This window comes from Pestalotiopsis fici (assembly GCF_000516985.1).
Source record: "Pestalotiopsis fici W106-1 unplaced genomic scaffold PFICI_Scf_3, whole genome shotgun sequence".
NCBI classification, from domain to species: Eukaryota; Fungi; Ascomycota; class Sordariomycetes; order Amphisphaeriales; family Sporocadaceae; genus Pestalotiopsis; species Pestalotiopsis fici.
The window spans coordinates 609,775-629,233 of record NW_006917093.1 but is presented as its reverse complement, the minus strand read 5'-3'; the positions used below and the strand labels follow the sequence as shown (position 1 = coordinate 629,233).

At 49.6% G+C, this 19,459-nt stretch overlaps 6 protein-coding genes across 6 annotated transcripts; 3 read left to right on the top strand and 3 right to left on the bottom strand.

Moving 5' to 3' along the window:
* Window positions 1-1,651: 1,651 nt before the first annotated feature.
* PFICI_04394 (uncharacterized protein) lies at window positions 1,652-2,079 on the top strand (the record flags this gene model as incomplete). Its single annotated transcript, XM_007832975.1, has 2 exons — window positions 1,652-1,909; window positions 1,981-2,079. 2 exons carry the CDS (start codon window positions 1,652-1,654, stop codon window positions 2,077-2,079), a joined length of 357 nt encoding a protein of 118 aa, XP_007831166.1.
* Window positions 2,080-2,873: 794 nt separating this feature from the next.
* On the top strand, window positions 2,874-4,706 carry PFICI_04393 (uncharacterized protein; the record flags this gene model as incomplete). Its single annotated transcript, XM_007832974.1, has 4 exons — window positions 2,874-3,355; window positions 3,405-4,170; window positions 4,234-4,599; window positions 4,671-4,706. 4 exons carry the CDS (start codon window positions 2,874-2,876, stop codon window positions 4,704-4,706), a joined length of 1,650 nt encoding a protein of 549 aa, XP_007831165.1.
* Window positions 4,707-6,977: 2,271 nt separating this feature from the next.
* PFICI_04392 (uncharacterized protein) lies at window positions 6,978-7,445 on the top strand (the record flags this gene model as incomplete). Its single annotated transcript, XM_007832973.1, has 1 exon — window positions 6,978-7,445. The coding sequence occupies one exon, from the start codon at window positions 6,978-6,980 to the stop codon at window positions 7,443-7,445; it is 468 nt and encodes a 155-aa protein (XP_007831164.1).
* Window positions 7,446-7,534: 89 nt separating this feature from the next.
* PFICI_04391 (uncharacterized protein) lies at window positions 7,535-8,491 on the bottom strand (the record flags this gene model as incomplete). The annotated part of the gene is made up of 5 exons (XM_007832972.1): window positions 7,535-7,663; window positions 7,727-7,874; window positions 7,936-8,026; window positions 8,085-8,363; window positions 8,443-8,491. 5 exons carry the CDS (start codon window positions 8,489-8,491, stop codon window positions 7,535-7,537), a joined length of 696 nt encoding a protein of 231 aa, XP_007831163.1.
* Window positions 8,492-9,605: 1,114 nt separating this feature from the next.
* On the bottom strand, window positions 9,606-11,051 carry PFICI_04390 (uncharacterized protein; the record flags this gene model as incomplete). Its single annotated transcript, XM_007832971.1, has 2 exons — window positions 9,606-10,534; window positions 10,586-11,051. 2 exons carry the CDS (start codon window positions 11,049-11,051, stop codon window positions 9,606-9,608), a joined length of 1,395 nt encoding a protein of 464 aa, XP_007831162.1.
* A 2,100-nt stretch (window positions 11,052-13,151) lies between these two features.
* On the bottom strand, window positions 13,152-15,889 carry PFICI_04389 (uncharacterized protein; the record flags this gene model as incomplete). Its single annotated transcript, XM_007832970.1, has 5 exons — window positions 13,152-13,765; window positions 13,828-14,836; window positions 14,893-15,554; window positions 15,611-15,706; window positions 15,763-15,889. The coding sequence occupies 5 exons, from the start codon at window positions 15,887-15,889 to the stop codon at window positions 13,152-13,154; spliced, it is 2,508 nt and encodes an 835-aa protein (XP_007831161.1).
* Window positions 15,890-19,459: the final 3,570 nt, after the last annotated feature.

The window sequence follows — 19,459 nt, the reverse complement described above, 5'->3', positions numbered from 1 at the left end:
CCCCCAAACCACAACCACCACAAAAGAGAGAGAGATCACGTGACAACACTACCATCAATGCTTTGTACGCACCTTGATCGTCGCCCTCCCAGGGCCACGCATGCCAAAACGACGACCATCACTACTAACAACAAAACCAACAGCAGTAACAAGGCAAAAAAATCAGACACATACAACACTGGTGATTCCCCAGCCGTCACCGATCTGAATACTGATCCAGCGACATATCTACTGGAGAAAGTGGACCGTTCTCATTATAGCCCATGACACGGTAACTTGTAGCTCTTGCACCGCGCTAGTGGTGAGATTTTCCGTCTATTATGTTGCACATTTGGAGGGGAAATACGGACATTCGAGCGTTTGGTGACAGTCCTTAAGACGTTCGGTTACGTCAGCAAAGCATACCATAGTGGGAAACTGTGGGGACTGACAAGCCTTCTGTAGCAGAGAAAACTTGTGAAATCAACATTACTTGTGAGGGCAACAATGCTTGTGAGCCCCATGAAAGCCCGCTATAAGCCACCACTATAAAATAAATACCAAATCAAGCTGCTCTGCTTTCGTTTCTCGTAAATCCGTAAATCCGTAATAGTCTAGTCGTAAGCCCGTAGCTCCGCGATAATTCTGTAAGTCGTACGTTCAATCCAAGTGGTTATCAAAAAGGAAGAAAAAAAAATTGTCTGTTTTTGACTTTTTTGCCAGCTTGATTTAGTGGACGGTTACAGTGGACGTTATAGTGGGCTTACAGTGGCCATTATAGTGGAGAATCCACAAGTCTTATTGCCCTCACAAGTAATGTTGGTTTGACAAGTTTTGTTAAATACAGAAGGCTTATAGTGGATATAAGGCTTAAACTCTTAGCAAGCCATAATATACTCTACAAGACTTGTGAGTCCCCCCCGCTGCGGTAGCTATAGCCCAATTAAATTCGCGAACGTGGCCGTCTCGCACCAATAATAAATGGTCCTTGATGTACGTCGAAATAGTGCTACAGCACAGACCAGAGCCCTTAGCTAACAATTAATTTGGCGTCTCGAACACACATGAACACCAAGCGCGGAATACAGAAGAAGTCTTCCAGGTCTGATCGCTAGAGTGGGTGCAATATTTGCATTCAGTCCTTGATCTTGCAGCATCATATGCCAGGGAAACGCCATCATTGCACTTATATCATTTCCTGATCTCGCTTCCATATCAAAATTATACAGACTATTCTACACCCATTGGCGGACCGATACGGGTAGTTTTCATATACACGGCCTTTTCGTGATTGACTCCTGACGAGACTCAATGCGTCTTCGGTTGTTGGATTGCCTCTGTATTCCCACGCTTGACTTTTTTTGATCGCCGTCAACAGCAAGGAAAGGAGGTATTGACAGATGAAGGTTAATATCGCCATGATCCTCTTTGACGTCGAGCAGCAGCTGTACGATCTCCCGGTGTCCCCCTCGTGAAGCAGCCTGTAGAGCGTTCCCGCATCGTCCGCACTGGGCATTGACGTTGGCCCCGTTGTCGAGCAGTAGCTGCGCAAGTGCATGGACGAAGTGAGTCCTCTTCAACCTTTCTTCATAATGACCGCGCAATAGGCTGATCTCTTATTCTTTCCCAGACCCTCCGCTGGCGCCCTGTAGCCCCCGGCGGCGTCCCCCACATGCTCACCCAAGACGACGTGTACCAAGGCTACATATCACCCAAGGGCACCGTCGTCCTCGCCAACACATGGGCGATTCACAATGATGAGGCCGAGTACGACCAGCCAGAGCTCTTTATTCCGGACCGGTTCATGGACAATGAGTACGGCGCCCGCTTCCCTGTTGATGGAAAGATGGACGACCATCGGCGGACTTCGTATGCTTTCGGGGCCGTGCGGCGCGTATGTCCAGGCCAGCGGCTGGCTAAAAACTCTCTGGTAAGCTCAGCATCCGTCATGAAACCGCGTGCTGAGCAATACCATTTACTGATGCTAGCCATTTTACCCAGATGCTTAATATGGCGAAGATCGCCTGGGCCTTTGGTTCGGCTCCGGAGCCGAGCACGTGGACGACGACATCAGCACCGCCTACTCAGATAGTTTTCTGATCGCGCCTGAAAAATTCCCTATTAACATCACTCCGCGTTCTTTAGGCCGCACAGCAGCCTCGGCAGGTTGGTGATCAGCAGCTCAGGGGCACCCTGAGGGCAACACAGAGCCTGTTATCTGCGCTGACGTCACAACTCACAGCTCGCGAACAATTCTCATATAACCCGAATACTTTTAGGTTGTTTAAAATCCAGAACTATCCGTTGTATGCCGACTGCAAGTGTTCCTTTTATTGCGGGAAGCATGTCAATCTTCGCCTTACCAGCTCCTGTGGAAGATTTCAATTCGTGGATTTATTTGGCAATGTATCACTGTCTTTTGGTTTAGCGTGATCGAAGACGATAACTTTGCTACAACAAAACCATGAAGTCCTACGTCTGCCATCTTGCGCATTACGCGCTATATTGCTTCGCTATTGGTCAATTGCGTGCCAAATTCGACCATGAATAGATCAACACCGCAGATTACGTATTAATGATGTGACTGGCAACGCCAATCAAGAAGCAGGACCGGAGTCGTCGAAACTTAAAAGATTGTACCTGCATATCAAGCCAATTGTCGTCGAACTGGAAGCGCGGGTGTGGCAGCGCACGCACCAGCTGCAATTGCTTTTTTTGCTAGGCAGCCATTGCAGAAATGCCACTCAGCCTGCTGTGACTGTGGAGATAAATGTCGCGTATTATGTACAAACGCAAGTAGCAACCTTATGTTGGACATATCGCACTCGCTTCTTGTTCAACCACTCAGATACACAGTACTCTCATATCTTGATCTGCTCATAACAAAAGTCAAGATGGCGGACCCCCTTAGTATTGCTGCCAGCGTTGTTGGTTTGGCTTCAGTCGGATTTGAGATCGCTAAAAGCCTTCACGGGCTCGCTGACGCCGTCGGTTCGGCTGGTGAGCAGGTGCGAGTATATGCGTCCGAAATCGAAGTATTTTCAAGGGTCCTGCAGTTGGTCAGATATCAGTTGCACGAATTGCAAGATGTTTCAATCAACGGCCTTGAGCTGCTGAAGGATATCGTCGACATCTGCGAGGACATTGTGAAAAGACTCCACGCGCTCATGCAATCCCTCGGCCCATTACTGTCCCGATTCAAAGACAGCAAGAACAAGCTCTTGCAGTTCGGCATCCGACTTGAATGGATTCTCACCAAAAAAGAGAAATTGTTGTTTTATCGAGCTACGCTGAAGCAGCAGCAGCGCAATCTGACAATGGCTATGAATGCGATCAGACTTAAAACCTCTAGGGATCGTTCGGATCCGTCTGTCCGGTAAGATTATCAAATCTATATGCAGATCTCTGATGCTAAGTTGGAACAGTCTTGCCAGAAGCTCCCTGGAGAGTACCTTGGCCATACAGGCAACCTTAAAGTCTGCGAAGTTCTCGACGCAAATGCTCCGTAGTAGCAACGAATCTTCGCAGGCGATCCTAACGAGTCGGACTCTCGACCCATTCCATCAAGACTTGCCAGAGTCTACCACCGATACAAGTTCGACGACGCAGACAGAGGTGAATGTTGATGGGGATGGAGTTGACGATGCCGCGGCCAAAATTGAGAACGGTGCATTAGTTCTAGCTTCGGTCGACAGCCTCACAGATGATGACTTGGCGGCGATTGATCAGCTTGAGAGCAGTCTAGAGCCATCTTCTTTGCCATCAACATATGAGGTCTGGGAAGAGATGCGCGTTCTCACGCGGAGAACTGTTAAATTTGCGAAAAAGATCCTGAACGATGAAGTGGACAGTACGATACCACTGCTGGAGACCAGGAGTGGTACGGATGGCTATACCACTTCTGCTCCCGTTGATGCTTCTGCTCCCATCAAGACTTCTGTTCCCGTCGATGCTTCTGCTCCCGTCAACCCTACAATTCCAACCGACTCTCCTGCTCCTGCACACTCAGCTCCAGGCCAGAGTCCGAGGATCAATGCCTCTCAACAATCGAATTTGAAGTCGCCGTCTATGAGTACCTTGCCGTCTCGAATAGAAAAGCCCGTTCCGCCTAATCCAGACAATTGGATTAAGGTAGAAGATTCATTTGGCAATAGCCACTTGTGCGCATACGACGACTGCAGTACATGGGAAGTAAGTACAGCAAACATTTTCTCTTATTAGGCTTGGACGTACACATCTGACCATCTGGTGTAGGGAATATGTACTTTCATTGGCTCAATGAAGCCAAACTTGGCGCGCAATCTCCCAGAGTATAATAAATATTGGCGATCTCAAACCGGGGAAGACCGCTACCGCGACCTTGTCCAGAGTCGAGACTTCCACTTTGTGGGGGCAGATGACATGATCATAGGAGCGAACGCTTGGTCGTTGGTGCAACCTGGTTGGACGGTGCAGCTGGAGTTTTCAGATGACGACTTCAACACTAACCCGAATCTCAAGCGTGCACGCATGGAAAAAAGTCTTGCCTGGGAAAAGTCGGAGGCTGAAACTCATAAAGCCAAGGAAGAGTTGAGAATAATGAAAGAGTCACCTCTACCAGACATGTATCAGCTTCAACATGTGAGTCGGGGCAAACGCTTTCTATCGTTATTCAAACCCGCTTATGATACATCTGATATGAGGTATATTAGATAGCTCTTCAGCGCATCTCTTTTGTAGCTCTATAGGATCAACAAAATCTTCTTTCGTTACGTTTACGATCACTGATTCCCCTTCGTATTGGCTCAGGTGAGACGTTAATCATGGAGCACTTGGTTGAATTCAAGTGTTTTTTCTTCTTCTTTTTCTCCTTTTATCTTGTTCTCTTTCTTCTTAAAATCACGAAACGAGTCGGTATCCCCGGGTCATAGCTCCATGAACGAGTTGCCTGATGGCCAGTCGTTCATTTCTTCTATGTACTGGCAAACCCTCCACAATTGGGCACCTGTCTCCCGAATCTGAAATCAATTAGCGACCAAGTAAGAAGTAATAAAGTATTATAGCCGAGAGGAACTCACATTTTGTCCGTGACAAGGGCTTGAAGTGATTCCCTGGAATGGGTAGCACCTCTACATGGCCGCCGACAGGCCCCTCCCAAACATCAATGGAAGCAGATCTTGCATTCTGGTTACTGAGCCACTCGTATGTAACACCACACAGACTCTCAGTGTCCACGATATCTTGACTTCTCAGCATCACTGTTCTCAACTTTGAACGTCTCGAAGCGGGTAGAGGAATGGCATCGTATGCCCCCAAGAGTGACGCATTATAGAGAAATTCTTCTTTCATCGCAGTGCTGTCACGGGATGCACCCGTTCGGCTGCTAGGTCTGGCAATACTTGCAATAACCTCCTTGGGTAAAGGCTCATGATTGATTGGATTGGGAGAGTTAATTAGCATGAGACCTTTAACCTCGACCCCTTTCGCCATCAATTGCCGTGTAGCTTCGAATGCCACTATGCCGCCGAAAGACCACCCTAGACTTGTCAACTCAGTGTGCAGTAGAGGCAAGAGGAGGCAATGGCTTACCGCCCACAATAACAGGACCCTGGTGCACCTTGGTTATCTTTGAAACATAATGCTGCGCCATCTGACTGACGCTGTCCAATGGTCGCTGGTCGCTGGCAAATTGAGGATCGAAGAAGGCGTAAGTACTTCGATCATGGCATTGCAGTCACAGATACATGCTTATCTGCCCACTACCGTCATGAAACAGACACCATGGTGTTGCATGCCCGGTTGAATGGTGCAATTTGACCGCGTTGTTCTGCACAGTGTCAGACGGCGAGTACTCGGACCCGTGGACCCAGAGAGTTCTCACCATGCATAGAATTGCTTTAAAGTGATGCCGTACTGGTTGGAAACAGACCAACAGCCATCGCCATCTAAATTTAAATACCAATGTCAATATTAATAGTTCTACTCTAACAAACTAATTACATCTCCAGTGAAAAGGGTGTACTTACCGACGACCACGTGCCATGCATTGCAATTAGCCACTGTGCCTGATTGAGTTGGCCCAGGCGGCACGGCACCAATACAGACCAACAAGACAAAAAAGGCTGGACTCTGCTATCATTCGCGGCAGATCGTAACGAATTTCTTGCCACCATCTAGCTAGTGAAGCTCGGTGCCAAGGTGAACATCATACCGCATGGATGGATCCTGTTTTATTTGCCTTGTTGCAAAGTCGTCTCGAAGCTGCGAGGCTGGTGCCTGGATCTTGGCGCGGACATAAAGGCCAGCACCTCATATACTGGGTGGAAACCGTCGTATAGTGCTTCTTTGTACCGATGTACCCAGATCACATGGCTCCTCCTCGATTGCGGCACCGATGTAAACACCCGCTCTGATTTAAGGAGAAACGCCTATATACTACGCTTCACCACGTACGCGCAAGAATATTGTGCGGCTTTTTATTTATCATGCTACCGACGCAGAAATTTTCTCCTTTTCAGGCGAATTCTTTTTCTCTTTTTTTTTTTTTAAAAAAAAAAAAAAGAAAATACAAAAACGGCGCCAATATAACGCCTATTTCTATGGCATTTTTCGTTACCTCACACAAATAAGTGTAACAAAGGATACTTTCCATCGCAGCCGAAAAGGAGAGTCGCGGTTGGATACAAAAAGCAAGTTCTCAGTAATCAGATAAGTAAATGCTCATCTACCAGTTTAGTTGCGAAGGGGTATCTCTAAGACCAACGACACGGCGCCACCAGCTCGTCCAAGTCGATACGAGTGGCAGAGCCGCAGGTCTCGGTGGACTTGCCGGTGCACTTTGTGTTGCACCCGGACGCAGCCACGGCGGCGTGGGTGGTAGAAATCAAGATTTATGCAAAATAGAATCCGGACAATGCCCTCTTGTACGGCAAGCACTACTGCGACTTAAGTACCTATCAATCACTGATTCGATTCTTTTCAAGGCTCGCTAACAATCTCCAGTTGATTTTCAAATTCACATGGCGCATCATGGCAATTTTGTCTTGTTCAAGGATGTGTCAGGTTTGTACCTCAAAGTTGATCGCAGATGCATTCAGGAGGGTCTCTTGCTCGTCGACAAGCTGAACATCAGCAACATCGACGAGAACGTCAAAGATAATGTCTACTTTCGCGAGCAGAGGAAGAGGCTCTCCGAGTTCTGCGCAAAGGCCGAGGAGTTTGTCCACAGCGTCGTTAAAGCCAAGCAGCAAGAAATCATCAGCGGTCTCAAAAAGAGGATCGCGGGTATCGGATCGCCCATCGAAAAGTTCCCTGCCGAATTTCAGCCAGACCGCAAGGCAATCGAGTCGGTCCAGAACGGAGCTGGGATCACTCAGTCGCTCACCAAGTCCGAATGTGCCGCCAAGCCCTCTCCTATCAACGCTATTGTCGCTGGGCAAGATGACGAGGCAGCAGTGGCGCTCGGTGATGACGATGAGGAGATGTAACCGGTCGTCACGTGTCCTACTCGCCCACCTCGTATGAATCCCTGAGCAACTATGGCTCCAAAGCCCTGAGTGGCACCTTGCATGGCGATTTAGACCGTGGTCGGGAAGGCCATGCCGATCAACACCGAAGGTTCAGCGATGTTGTGGTGCGCATAACTGAGCACGCCAATGGCACCAGGTTCCATCATCATAGTGAAAGGAAATCCCATGTCCCACTCCTTCAGAAAAACAGAGTTAGTTCGGTCTCCGGCTTTTAGCAGTTGGGCCTGGGTACCACTTACCAGCCACCTTTTGGTGAATGCACGAAGAATGTGACCATGAGCAACTACGAGGACGTCCGGGGCTGGGCCACCGTGCATGAACGGCTCCTGAATCTTCTTGATGTTGCCGATGAGCCTATCTAGCCTCTCCTGTACTTGGGTCGGAGATCTGAGGCGTTGGGTCAGCAGAGTGTCGTGCGCGAGCCTTGGGCAGTTCAACAGGGACTCACTCTCCTTCAGGGCATCCCATATTCCAAATGTCCCACTTGGGTAGACCCTTCTCGGCTCGCTGAGTCTTGATTTCAGCTGGAGTGATGCCCTCTTCGCAAACGCATGTCAGCTTGCCCTTCATTCGACAAGATACAAGGGAAACACGGACCATAGGTGCCATAGTCCCACTCAGTAATGTCGTCGGTAATGCTGAGTCTTCCCTCGGACTCGAGGGTCGCTTTCGTGTCCTCCCCGAGAAGGAGATCGAGTGTCTTGACGGCTCGTTGACGCGGAGAGCAAAAGACGTGGGCAAGTTTGGCAGGATCAATCAGCTTGCCCCGCCCGACGAGCTTCTCGCCGGTACTCCTGCTCTGCTTGACGCCGTTTTCAGTCAGCGGGATATCCGCGTTTCCCGTGCACTGCCCAGAGATTGTCCACTCCGTCTCTCCTATCAAAAGAGCAAAGAAAAGAACAAGTCAGCGAATCATTACTGGCAAGGATAGATCTCGGGTCTGACGTTGTCTTACCGTGACGGGCGATGAAGACCCTTGGTGTGGTTGCATTTGCGTCTGACATTGTGCGGGCTCAGGTCCCGTATTTGGTTCCAGTGTGTGTTGTTGGTTAACACCTCAGAGGCCATTCGGCGGATTGCCCCGCGTGAAGGGAAATGGAGAGACAAATTGAATTGATATTGAGGGAGCACGTGCACGCCCAAGTAGGTGGGGAACCGCCAACCTGCAGGTCGCGTATACGGTCGGTCACCTAGGACAATCTTCAAAAGTTAGGAATATCTCAAAACCTCGAATAAAAAGGTGATAAAGGTGACTTCCGATCAATAAAACAAAAATTTGAAACAAAAAAACATACAACACCGGGGATTCCCCAGCCGTCACCGATCTGAGTACTAATCCAGCGCTTCTCAGTTTATCAAAGGGCAGAGCGGACGGGATGCCGAGTTTTCTAAGAGCTGTGGTTGTATGTGATGGAAATGCGTATTAGAGGTGTAAAATCCTTGAGAAATTTGTTGGAGTTTGTGGTATTTGCGACTAGAAATTCCACAACTCTAAGATGACAACCGGCTGAAGCCACCCACAGGTGGTCTCTTAATTGCGATCCGGAAAATTGGGTGTTGGCTCCTTTTTGGATTAGGAATCAAGCAACATCAAGGTAGCCTTGACCTAAGGCACCCTGCAGTGCTTGGGAACACATGCATCGCAAGTAAGGCTGACTTGTGTTTCCCTGCACCAAAAGAAATATAAGAGCAAAAGCTGCAAAAATGTTGCAACCGCGCGGTATAATTATAAAAAGGTTATTAGGATCTTTCTAGGCGTGGTATAGGTGTTTATGGCTATTATTACGTTTCTAGGCCCCGAGATAAGCGAGGAAGAGAAAGCCGGATATAGTACATCGGCGGACTGTCTTGAGAAGCTGAGGAAGGATGGTGTGAGTTGGGCGGATATTGGAGCACAGAGGGCGAAAGTGACTATGGAGAACATTAAAGATGTGGGAGTAGAGACTAAGGAGAAACCATTGGATGTTTAGATCACGCAACAATTGTGTCGCTCAATGGTATTTCATATGCAATCAACCATGACCGGCCATTGGAGTCCCTCTCAAGTTCCCAATACCCTGAAATGCCGCTTAGGGTCCGGTCGCTTGGTCCAGTGCATTCCGGTGCGCGTTGTCCCTTCTAAAATTCCATGTTGGCTTGTGCTTTTCCCAGGACTTTTGTATGTTGTCGCCATACAATACCCAGACAAGCAGGGTGATAGTGACCGGTACGGAGACAGCCCAGTAGATGTAGAAGTGGTCTTCGCCTGCTGCAAACCTTCCGCCCATGGAGAAAATGGATGCGACAAAGGTGCATGGCACGATGATTGTCGCAATCTTCGTCAATTGGCCTGATGTTCGTGCCATTCGATTCGCCACACCCGTTTGCCGTTGCGCTTCTTGCCGCACGTTGTGACCACATTTCCATATGTTCAGCCGCCTTCGACTCCAAGCTGCATTGAGTCTCGAACAGCATCTTCCACGCTCTTTTCTCTTCAGACAAGTAGACCTGACGCTGTCTGTCTTCTTCCAAGTATCTCTGCAAACGGGTGTTCTTTGCCTGCTCAGGAGTGGTGAACAGATCGTTCGCTTTTGATGTATCGTCCACATCATATAATCTGAACTTCCACATGATGGACAAAATACGTTCCTTTGCTTGCTGGATCGATTGCCGCTTCACCATCAGATCGAAATAAGCAGTACCTGCAGTTTTGCCTGTGTCAGCGACAGCCTGGTGCACCCTGTACTTATCGCGGTCTTCGCCCAGTACATCGGCGAAACTTGTAGCTTCGCGCATGATCTTATCTTCCCATGCTGAGCGAATCAGGTTCCTGACGTACATGGATCCTGTGAAAGGGTCCTGAGTATGTAGTATCGGGTGTTGCCGATGGGCCTGAACTGCCGCTTCGAACATGTTTCTATGACAAGGCTGAATGATCCTACGATTGACATCATTACCCGATATCATCACTTCATGCAAGATATCTCGCGGATAAAAACGGATTTGCAGTTCGTAAGATACGTTCGGTTGCCGCAGCCAGGCCTGGGGCGGATCTATCAACATGACTGCTGTAACATACTTAGCCGTGCAAGTCAGAGGATAAGGGTTCATTCACGTACCTGTCCACGAATCCAATCCATAACTTCTACCCCAGTAGGAAACGTAGCCGTTGAAGTTTATTGGACCAGGTGGTTGAATGTCGAAGTGATCCCGACTGAAGTTGCCGACTTCTGCGGTATAAGGCCCAGGTGGAACTGTCTGGGGCACAAATCGAGCTATTGGAAACGGTACTTTCCAGTACGACGAGTTCTGCGCCGCAAATGTATCGTCAATTATCCTCAGATCTGTGAAATTGTCACAGTGAGCCAGAAAGAAATGAGGCGGGATGCCAAGGCTGACTCCTAAGATCTCATTGACTCTAGACACCATATCTTCGAGAAGTATTATTCGTCGATTCGTTCGGCTCTCGGATCCATCTTTTGGTGTGTTCTCCCAAAAGCGTAGCATAGCCATGGCATCATCGAATTGACGAGGGGCTTGGGTATGATCCCCTTCGAGCTCGAAGACCTGGACTTTGCAATTCATGTTAAAATCATTGCTCCATGGGTGTTTCACAACTTCCGGGTTGATGAGTTTGCTAATATTGTCGTTGACAATTTCTAGTGCCCATGCCCGATAGTTCGCACACGCATCTTCGACCTCCCGGTCGTTGTTCCAATTTATTCCGCGACCTGAGAATTAATTAGAGAAAATAGTGTGTTAAGTCATCTCGAGCGCACCTTGAGAATGAACGTTTGCCGTTTGGGGGCAGTGGGCGAATTTGTCTTGGTGCAAAACTACAAAGATACAAATGAATGTTGGATCTTCCTGATTTTCCAGTGTTTACAATTTGACGGATCCAACATGGCCAGGCATCTCGCCCATTATAAATGTTTGGATCATAATGATCATTTACATATGCCAACCCTGAATGAATATTTCGATACGCTGGGTTCTGGATGGATGCCCAATGTAATCGCCGAAGTGATCTTCCCTTGGCTTTCAGCTGAAGAGGATCAACCCATTGTTTCTGAGACAAGCAGTGGGTCCAATTATCGTATATGACAAATCGCAATCAATAGTTGTTGGAGCGACATGTCAGCCAATTCAGCCGCGCGGTATGACCCTTTTTTGCGTGATGGAGGGAAGCCGGTGGAGTATGAGCTATGGCCAGAGCAAACCGCTCGTCGCGCAGCTTCACCACCTGGATGTGCCCCGGGTGATCTTAATGATCGTCATGGGCGCCTACATCAGTATGTCTGCCCGCAGTATTTGTCGAAGAAACATGGTATTAGAGTATGTGGTGCAAGGGATTCGGCTAGGTGGTGCTATCATTTAGTTGAGAGAATTTCAAGCTTCCATATTTCAGTCCCTGGAATATCAGCTTGCTTTTTATTCGCTAGTAGCTCGTGTCTAATAAGACATCGAGTATGGATGAACCAAGCAGCCGAGTGTCTCCTAGAAGTCATGTGCGTTTCTTGTACCAGGTGGGTATACCTATTCCAAGGCTGGCAGATCGTTGATTCGAGTCGAAACTATGTCGTCGGCCTTTCCCCTTCTCCTCAAGTCAGGCTGATTTGTTATGACCCCGGTAAAAAAGGTGTTGCATTCTCTTTACAGCGATACATGATTGAGTCTCCTCCAGCCTCTCACTCGCCATTGCCATTGGGAAAGGTGTTATGAAAGCCGCAAATAGCAATTTCCCACGCCTATGCCGTCGATGATCGCAGACGCATCATATGCCAATCGAGCAGTCGTAGAATTAAATACTGCAGTTGATGCACGGAGGGCCCAGTAAAAGATTATCAGATGCCTCACAAGCTTCCGCATCGGGCAGTAGACAGAAGGTTTGTAGAAGACAAGGACCATCAGAGCCTTGCCATGGATCCCAGTAAGTGATGTTCTTACTACTTCAGCGGCTGATCTGTTGGAGGACACATGGAATAGAAGACTTCCCAGCCGTTGCGCCATAATATACGATGGGCCGCCCTCTCGACAGCTGTCAAAGCTTGCACAAATTCCGCGCATGTGACTCCAAGAAATCTGCAAAAAACGTTGTATATACCCATAATACCATAATAGAACTTTTGTTGTGGTCTATGTCTGAGGAGGTTACAAGCTGACATGACTTGCCCGCCATGGGCGGGCAACTCATTTCACCTTGGGTTAGCCGCTTAGTTGGCCGCAATCCAAGGCAAAGGGGGTGGTGTATAATAGCCAGTTTACTACTACGCGGCCGCTTCTCAGTTTATCAAAGGCAGAGCGGACGGGATGTCGAGTTTTCCAAGAGCTTTGACCGCATGTGATGGCAATATGTATTAGGAGAGTTCGAATCGTCAGCTTGTCCCAGCTTGAGCATCGCCAATCTACAGTTCCCATCTCTTGCCATTCACTCACTCGGAATCGTCATAATGGTGCAGATGATCATGCCAAGGTGCTTGAAAATTTCATTATGCAAGAAAAGGAACGTAAGTACCGACCGCATGATGATGCCCGCTTTCCCCAAAACCTATAACCTATATACAAAGAAGACTTGTTGACTCCAACCCAGATTTCTTTCTCGGACCACGTATTCTATAGCCGCGATGTATTGCTCTGCAGCCATTACAATTAGCATTCCTTTGCTTCACGCCTACTAGATTACCATCACCGCCTGTCGCCCTTTAGTCCCAGGTCGTCTTGGCTTTCCACAAAGACACTCCGTCTTAATGGTGAGGCGCCTGAGCCGAGTGGCGTCCCCGACGACGAGTTGCCCGTGTTCAGAGTCTGGCCCACGCTCTGAAAGTAATCCTCCCGCCCTTCCGGGCCCGCGCTCGGGGGGCTCACGAGGGCGGGCGAGGGAAATGCGTGGCCCATGACGGGCGTCGGCGGCGCTGTGCCAACAACGCCCGCGCCCGAGCTGACGACGCTTGCGTCACTGATGTTTCGCAGGTGCGCCTGCTCACGGTTGCTGATGCCGCTCAGGTCCGACACCACCCTGTTGTCGGGCGGGGGCTGAGCGGCTCCCAGTGGCGGCGTAGATGCCGACGTGATGGGTAACGCCGGGGAGTCTGGTCGGGCTTCAGAGCCGGGGAAGATGCCTCGTGTCTGCGAGTTTGTCGATATCGAGGCATGCTCAATGTTGCTAGAGTAGTTTGAAAATGAAGACGGGTTTGTCGGCGTTGTTGCCGTGTGCGGCGAGCGAGCAAAATGCGAGTGCTTGTTGATAATGTCTACAGGCGTCAGGCCCGTATCGCTCAGCTCTACACGAGGAGATGTGTCTATCAGTCATGTTAGTATTTTCTGTTTCAACTGTCTTGTCAGAGGCAAAATCCAAACATACCCATCATTTCAAACAATGGTGTGTCGGGCATCTCAGCCATGACGTGCGCCGGCTGCGCCTTGGCCATCTCAGGATGTGTCTGATAGGGCGTCTGTCCGCCCACTCGGCTCTCAACATCGTCGAACGTTTGCGGTTCCTCGCTGGTCACTGTCTGCGCCTTGCCATTGTTGTCCTGTCCACGCATCCAGGAGAGAATGCGGTGGCCGTTCTCATCCGTGGCGACTTCGCTCGCCCCTGGTTTCCGCATGAGTTGCTTGCGTCGGCGGTAGAGCAGGACGCCGACAATGATGGCCGTGATGAAGACGAGTCCGAGCACTACACCGAGCACGGGCGCAAGCCATGGAGGCGTGCCGCTGCCGCTCGAAACGTCCGATCTGCCGCTGCCACCGTCATCTCGACCATAGGGATAATAGTTGGTCAGCTTCGAGGTCGGATAGGCCTTTTCAAAGACTTCCGAAAGCGATGGTGTCGCCCATCCAGTAGGAGTTGGTGTAGTCATTGTGGCACCACCAGTCCAGCTGCCGCCAATCATGAGATGGATCATCTCGGGGACGCCATAGTCCTCATATATCTCTGGGTCATACGAGTCCATCCATTTGCCTTCTGTGAGGTTGAATGCTTGAACAATATTGGTGTCTTCGAGGCAGTCTAGCGATCCCGATCCCGAAAGAGGGCGGTAACCTCCCACGACAACCATTTGGTCTGGGTACGGCTTGACGCAGCGGTGGCCAGCGCGGGCGTGTGCCTCGGTTCCCGAAGCGACTTTCATCCACATGAATGAGGGCAGAGACAAGATCCATACGTCATCATTGAAAGGCTGATCCATGTCCAGACCGTTGTAGCCACCATAGTAGTAGATATTGAAGCTCGAACCGTCCTGGGCTGCAGCAACAACAGCACAACCAAGAGCAAGCTGATTCGGCCCGGCAATAGTGGGCTGTTGGTACCATCTGTTGCCGGCAATGTCAAAAATGTCAATAGTTGACATGAATGCTGGACTGTCGGTTTCCTACGTGGCTATCAGCAAGTTGAGCCTTTAGAGTTTCTTGACTGTACGCCACTTACGCTTTGGCCTCTGTTCTGCGAGGTCAGATTTCCATTGTTAAAGTCCGGATAGACCACACCCCCGAGTGCAACAAGGATCCCTTGATCTCCTACGGGCACCCAAACGACATCGACACCACCACGCCCTTTGACTTCACCAGGAAGCGTGTCGTTGGCCCATGTCTCCTGCTGTTGCTCAGCCATATCCAGGGTCAGGAGGGTGTTGGACGCGTCCAGCGGGTTAAGACTATCATTGATGCCTGGGTAGTAAATCGGGCCCCAGGTCTGCGATCGTAGTCCACCGAAATACCAAGCCTTTTGTTCCGAAGGCGCGCTCACGCCGCCGCCAAAGGCGAGATACCTCGTAATGTCGTCGCCAAGGCTGTCTGTGAGGAAGCCGGGAAACCATTGCTCCTTCTCTGCACCATACTGATATAACTCGTATGCGAGTACATCATCGGCATCTGGTGGTTGATACTTGTCAGTCCTGGTTGTTAGGCCGCCGTATAAGAAGAACTCGGCATCGTTGTGGAGCATGGCGCCGTCAAAGAAGTTGGGCGCAAGGTTGTTGGCCGCATTTCCATTGGGAGCTTTTGATATTGTCTCCATGATGTCGCTTATATTAGTAGAAGAATTAAATGGTTTACTAAAGTTCAATGTATAAATCAACCCAAGAGGATTGTCTGAGGTATAGTTAGAGAGTCTGCCAATGTGGTCTCGTAGACATTCAATCACTCACTGTCCTGGGTTGCAGGGCCGTATGTCCCATCAGACATGCCCGGCACCCAGAAGAGATATCCTCCATCAATGTACAGTGTATCTCGAATCTGGGCCGCTATGCTGGCATCAATATCGAATCGACAAGGCAGGAGGATGATCAGCTAAACGTACCTCTTGGGTTCTGCCATGCGCACATTGTCGCATTGACTTGGCCCTCGGCCCATCCAGATGCCTGGGCATTGGTAACTGCGGCCATGCCAGCAGTGAGTGCCCAAAAGGCCATCCTTGACCACGGCATGATGCTTTGATGTTGTTGAGAAACCAATGGTGTATGCATCGGCCTGCACTTATTGTGAGGAAGCGGAAACAGAGCAAACAAAACGGAGCCCTGGCAAGACTACATGAACCGGGCCTTGACTGGTTGTACGCAGGATCGGGAGGCAATCTTGTGGTAAACAAAGGAGTCCCGGTTAACGACTGGAATGCAAGGTCATTATTCTGGATTTGTCAGGCTATGCGTGGCCAAGAGGACCATGAGGATGATCCGTGGTGATCCGGTTCCAGATGAAAGCAGAGCACACAACGGATCTGGTAGTGCCTATCGAGTCCGTCTTTTGTCTCGGTCAGATATGGATGGGTGAACAAAGCCTTACACGGCGGCCCCGCTCCCGTTGATGTCTATAGTGTGGCAAATGTGTTAAAAAGAAGGATAGGATCCTCGCTCAGAAATTGATGGGTATTGGTCGATGTCTCTTGTGGATGTCAATTTTTTACTTTTTGGTGATTGGAGTGAGTGCTGAAGAGCAAGAACAGATTCAGTGTTCTCGGTGCTGATCTACTGCAAGTCATACCACTCACTGTAAGCTTTGTGAGATGGGGGCTTGCAGTTTTCGCTCTCTTCAGGGCAGTTGTATACCCCGGATGGGGGAAGACAAGAGTAAGACCAATGCCACACACTCACATGCCTCCCTCGCATGGGAAGGTGTGCAAGTGCTTCTTTGCCCTTGGCTGCAAGCAACCAACGCCGGAACCAAAACAATTCCGAACCGATCTTCCCCCCCTTCTCAGCCTCACCGGCAATGAGCAAACATAAGAACACAACTATGCGATGATTCAAAACTTCTGGCAGAGATTAAAAAGCACAAGCGCGGTATGCGCACCCTCATGCCAGTATGGGCTGGAAAGCATCTTTGAGTAGTGAGGCTTCACACAAGACATGACTCTCTAGGCCATCACCCACGCAAACAGCGACGATCGGTCGGCTGCAGGATAAAATGCACAACGCAACTCAGCTCTGTCGACCAGAAGGGGGGGATGCCTGCCAATGGGTGACAATAGACAGCAATCTGCGCCGCTTTCTGCTGACATGAAGGCTTGGCGGTGGAAGACATATACATGGTACTTGGCAGCAGTATACATGTGCAATGAATACAAGGTATACTCGAGTCGAGTGAACAGGGGAATACGAGGGTGGCCTGAGTCGGTACTCGCCGGTCAGATACGGTGACATTGTTGAAAAGCAGCAGAATCTGGTCGCCGAGCGAGGACCAGGGTGGGGGATTCGTCGAACGATGCGATGTTGTATTAATTGAGATACATCGGCCAGAATGGTTGCATACTTGAACTACCTTTACATAAAGCAGGCAGGGTCAATCATTGGTGGAGAGTGTTGCCGTCAGCTGCAGGTAACGCAAAAGACCTTGTACATTTTGCTGTCGAGCAGTAATCTGTACTATGTAGCAAGAAAAGGCTGGGTTGGTGTTGGCGGGGTCGATGATCTGACGGGTAAGCCGTCCGTCGATCATTAGGTAGGTAGTTGAAGAAGAAGAAAGGGCATGGGGAAGAGGAAGGCCTCGCAAATCACGGCCCGACCGGGAGAGAATGAAGCAGTCGGTCAGTACGGGCAGCGCTCCAATATTTCCAATGGCATCTCTTGTTGGTTGCGTGGTGACGGGGGTTGTCCATACTCTCTCTCTCTCTCTCTCGCCCTTACACATTGAGCTCATAAACAATGATGACGAGACACAAAAAGGGACGTGCTGGTTTGGCTGGAACAATCTTGACATCCATGGCAACCAGAATGATTGGAATGTGAGAAACTCGAGTCAATGCATTCCTTTTCTTTCCTCGTTTGCGTGTTATTCTTTTTGGTGAGGTCCGACTAAGGTTTGGCTCGAGGTAGTGTACAAAGTAGATCCCGGTTGTTGCTTTTCGAATCTGGACGACTACTTAGGTTACATACTTTCCCGCCCTTTCCTTAATAAGTGGCGCACGATTCTACTATAAAACCAATCAGCAGACAACGAACCATGCATCCATCGCAAAAGTGACCAATTACCAGGCGACAACATTCCGGCCCGGCAGCACTAACACGACGCCTAGTGGAACTTCGGGGCCGTCCTGTTCTCTTCTGGCAATTGCACACACTGTTGATGTGATGGGTTTTCTTTCTCACTTACACCCGGAATGGCTATTTATATACGACCGCCTACCATTTACCTGTGTCTATAGTCTTTGATTCCGCGATGGATGAGCGCAATTGATAGCGATAATCGACAGTGAATTGATCCATATTTTCTGGACCGCGGATCATTATTATCAGTACTGGGTAGATGTTCTTTGCAGAAGCAGAGCCTGGTCAAAGTCGTGCGAACTCAGCCTGATTGCTCACAAACGACTTGCACATCTACCACCTTGCCTGGGTACCCTTTTTTAACAGCTTATGTATGTAGCACTGGTAGGTAGGTGGGGGCTGCAACCATTACGACCAGCTACGATGCAAGTAAGATCAGAATCACACAGTACAGGGGGGTCAAGGTGACAAAAAGACCATGGCCCAACAGCAAAAAAGCTACCCCGCGGCGGTGCTTTACGCCAGGATAGAAATCATTTGTGAGAGTCAGTCTACTTCCCTCGAGTGACACAGGTACGCCGGATAAAGAAAAAAAAAAGAACAGAGTCCTATTTGTGCCACCCGACAAGTTGATCGTCATGTTGACAGCCAAATAAAAAGAAGACTCGAATTGGTCGCCCCGTCGAGACTTTCGTATAAGTTGAGGTCTGTCGAATCAAACAATGCCAGCACAAAGTAGAGAAACAAATGTCGGATCTCTCACTCGCTCGACCGCCTCTCAAAGGCCTTGGCCTCTTTCGCTACTCGCCAAGAGACAGAGACTTTGAAAAGTAACGTGATGTACTCGCGATCTTGGTCACCCAGCCTCGGTCTGGCCTAATCTAGCCTTGCACATTTACGACTTGCCAGCAACAATCAATATTGCAAGGTACTCCGTGGCGATTCTTTCCCTTCGCGGTGGCCAATATTGGATGACCACAGTCTTCAAGGCGGTCGAGAGTGCTCGATTCATACCCCACCTACTGTATTCTGACGACCAACATGCTGTCGGTTGTTCTATCCGACCCAGTTCCGTGAGTTGCCAACCACTGGCCGCCCTGGCCCACCCCTGGCAGCAGTGAGCACTTTACTCCAACAGCGCCCGACTGCGGCCGCGAGAGGAACAAAGAAAACAAATTTGCCTTCATTGGTCCGAGGTTGGGCTTTTCTTTTTTGCCCTTGTACATGCATACATACATGCATAAATGTATACCACAGGAACCATGCATGTGTCTCTTTGATGTCGGTGCGGGATATTGTCACTCGTCGGCCAGGCTGCTGCTGCTGCTGCTGACTGTCACTCATCATCGACTTGTGCCGCTGCCAACCTGCAATGCTGCTTTCCGTGCCGCACCTACCTCGAGTTCCAGGCAGGCGGGATGCGTTATCGTAGACTCTGAACTCCTGCACGTTCAACGGCAGTTATGCTCGAACAGAGCCTTCACACTACTTCGGTAGGGAGCAGAAATGCTGCGT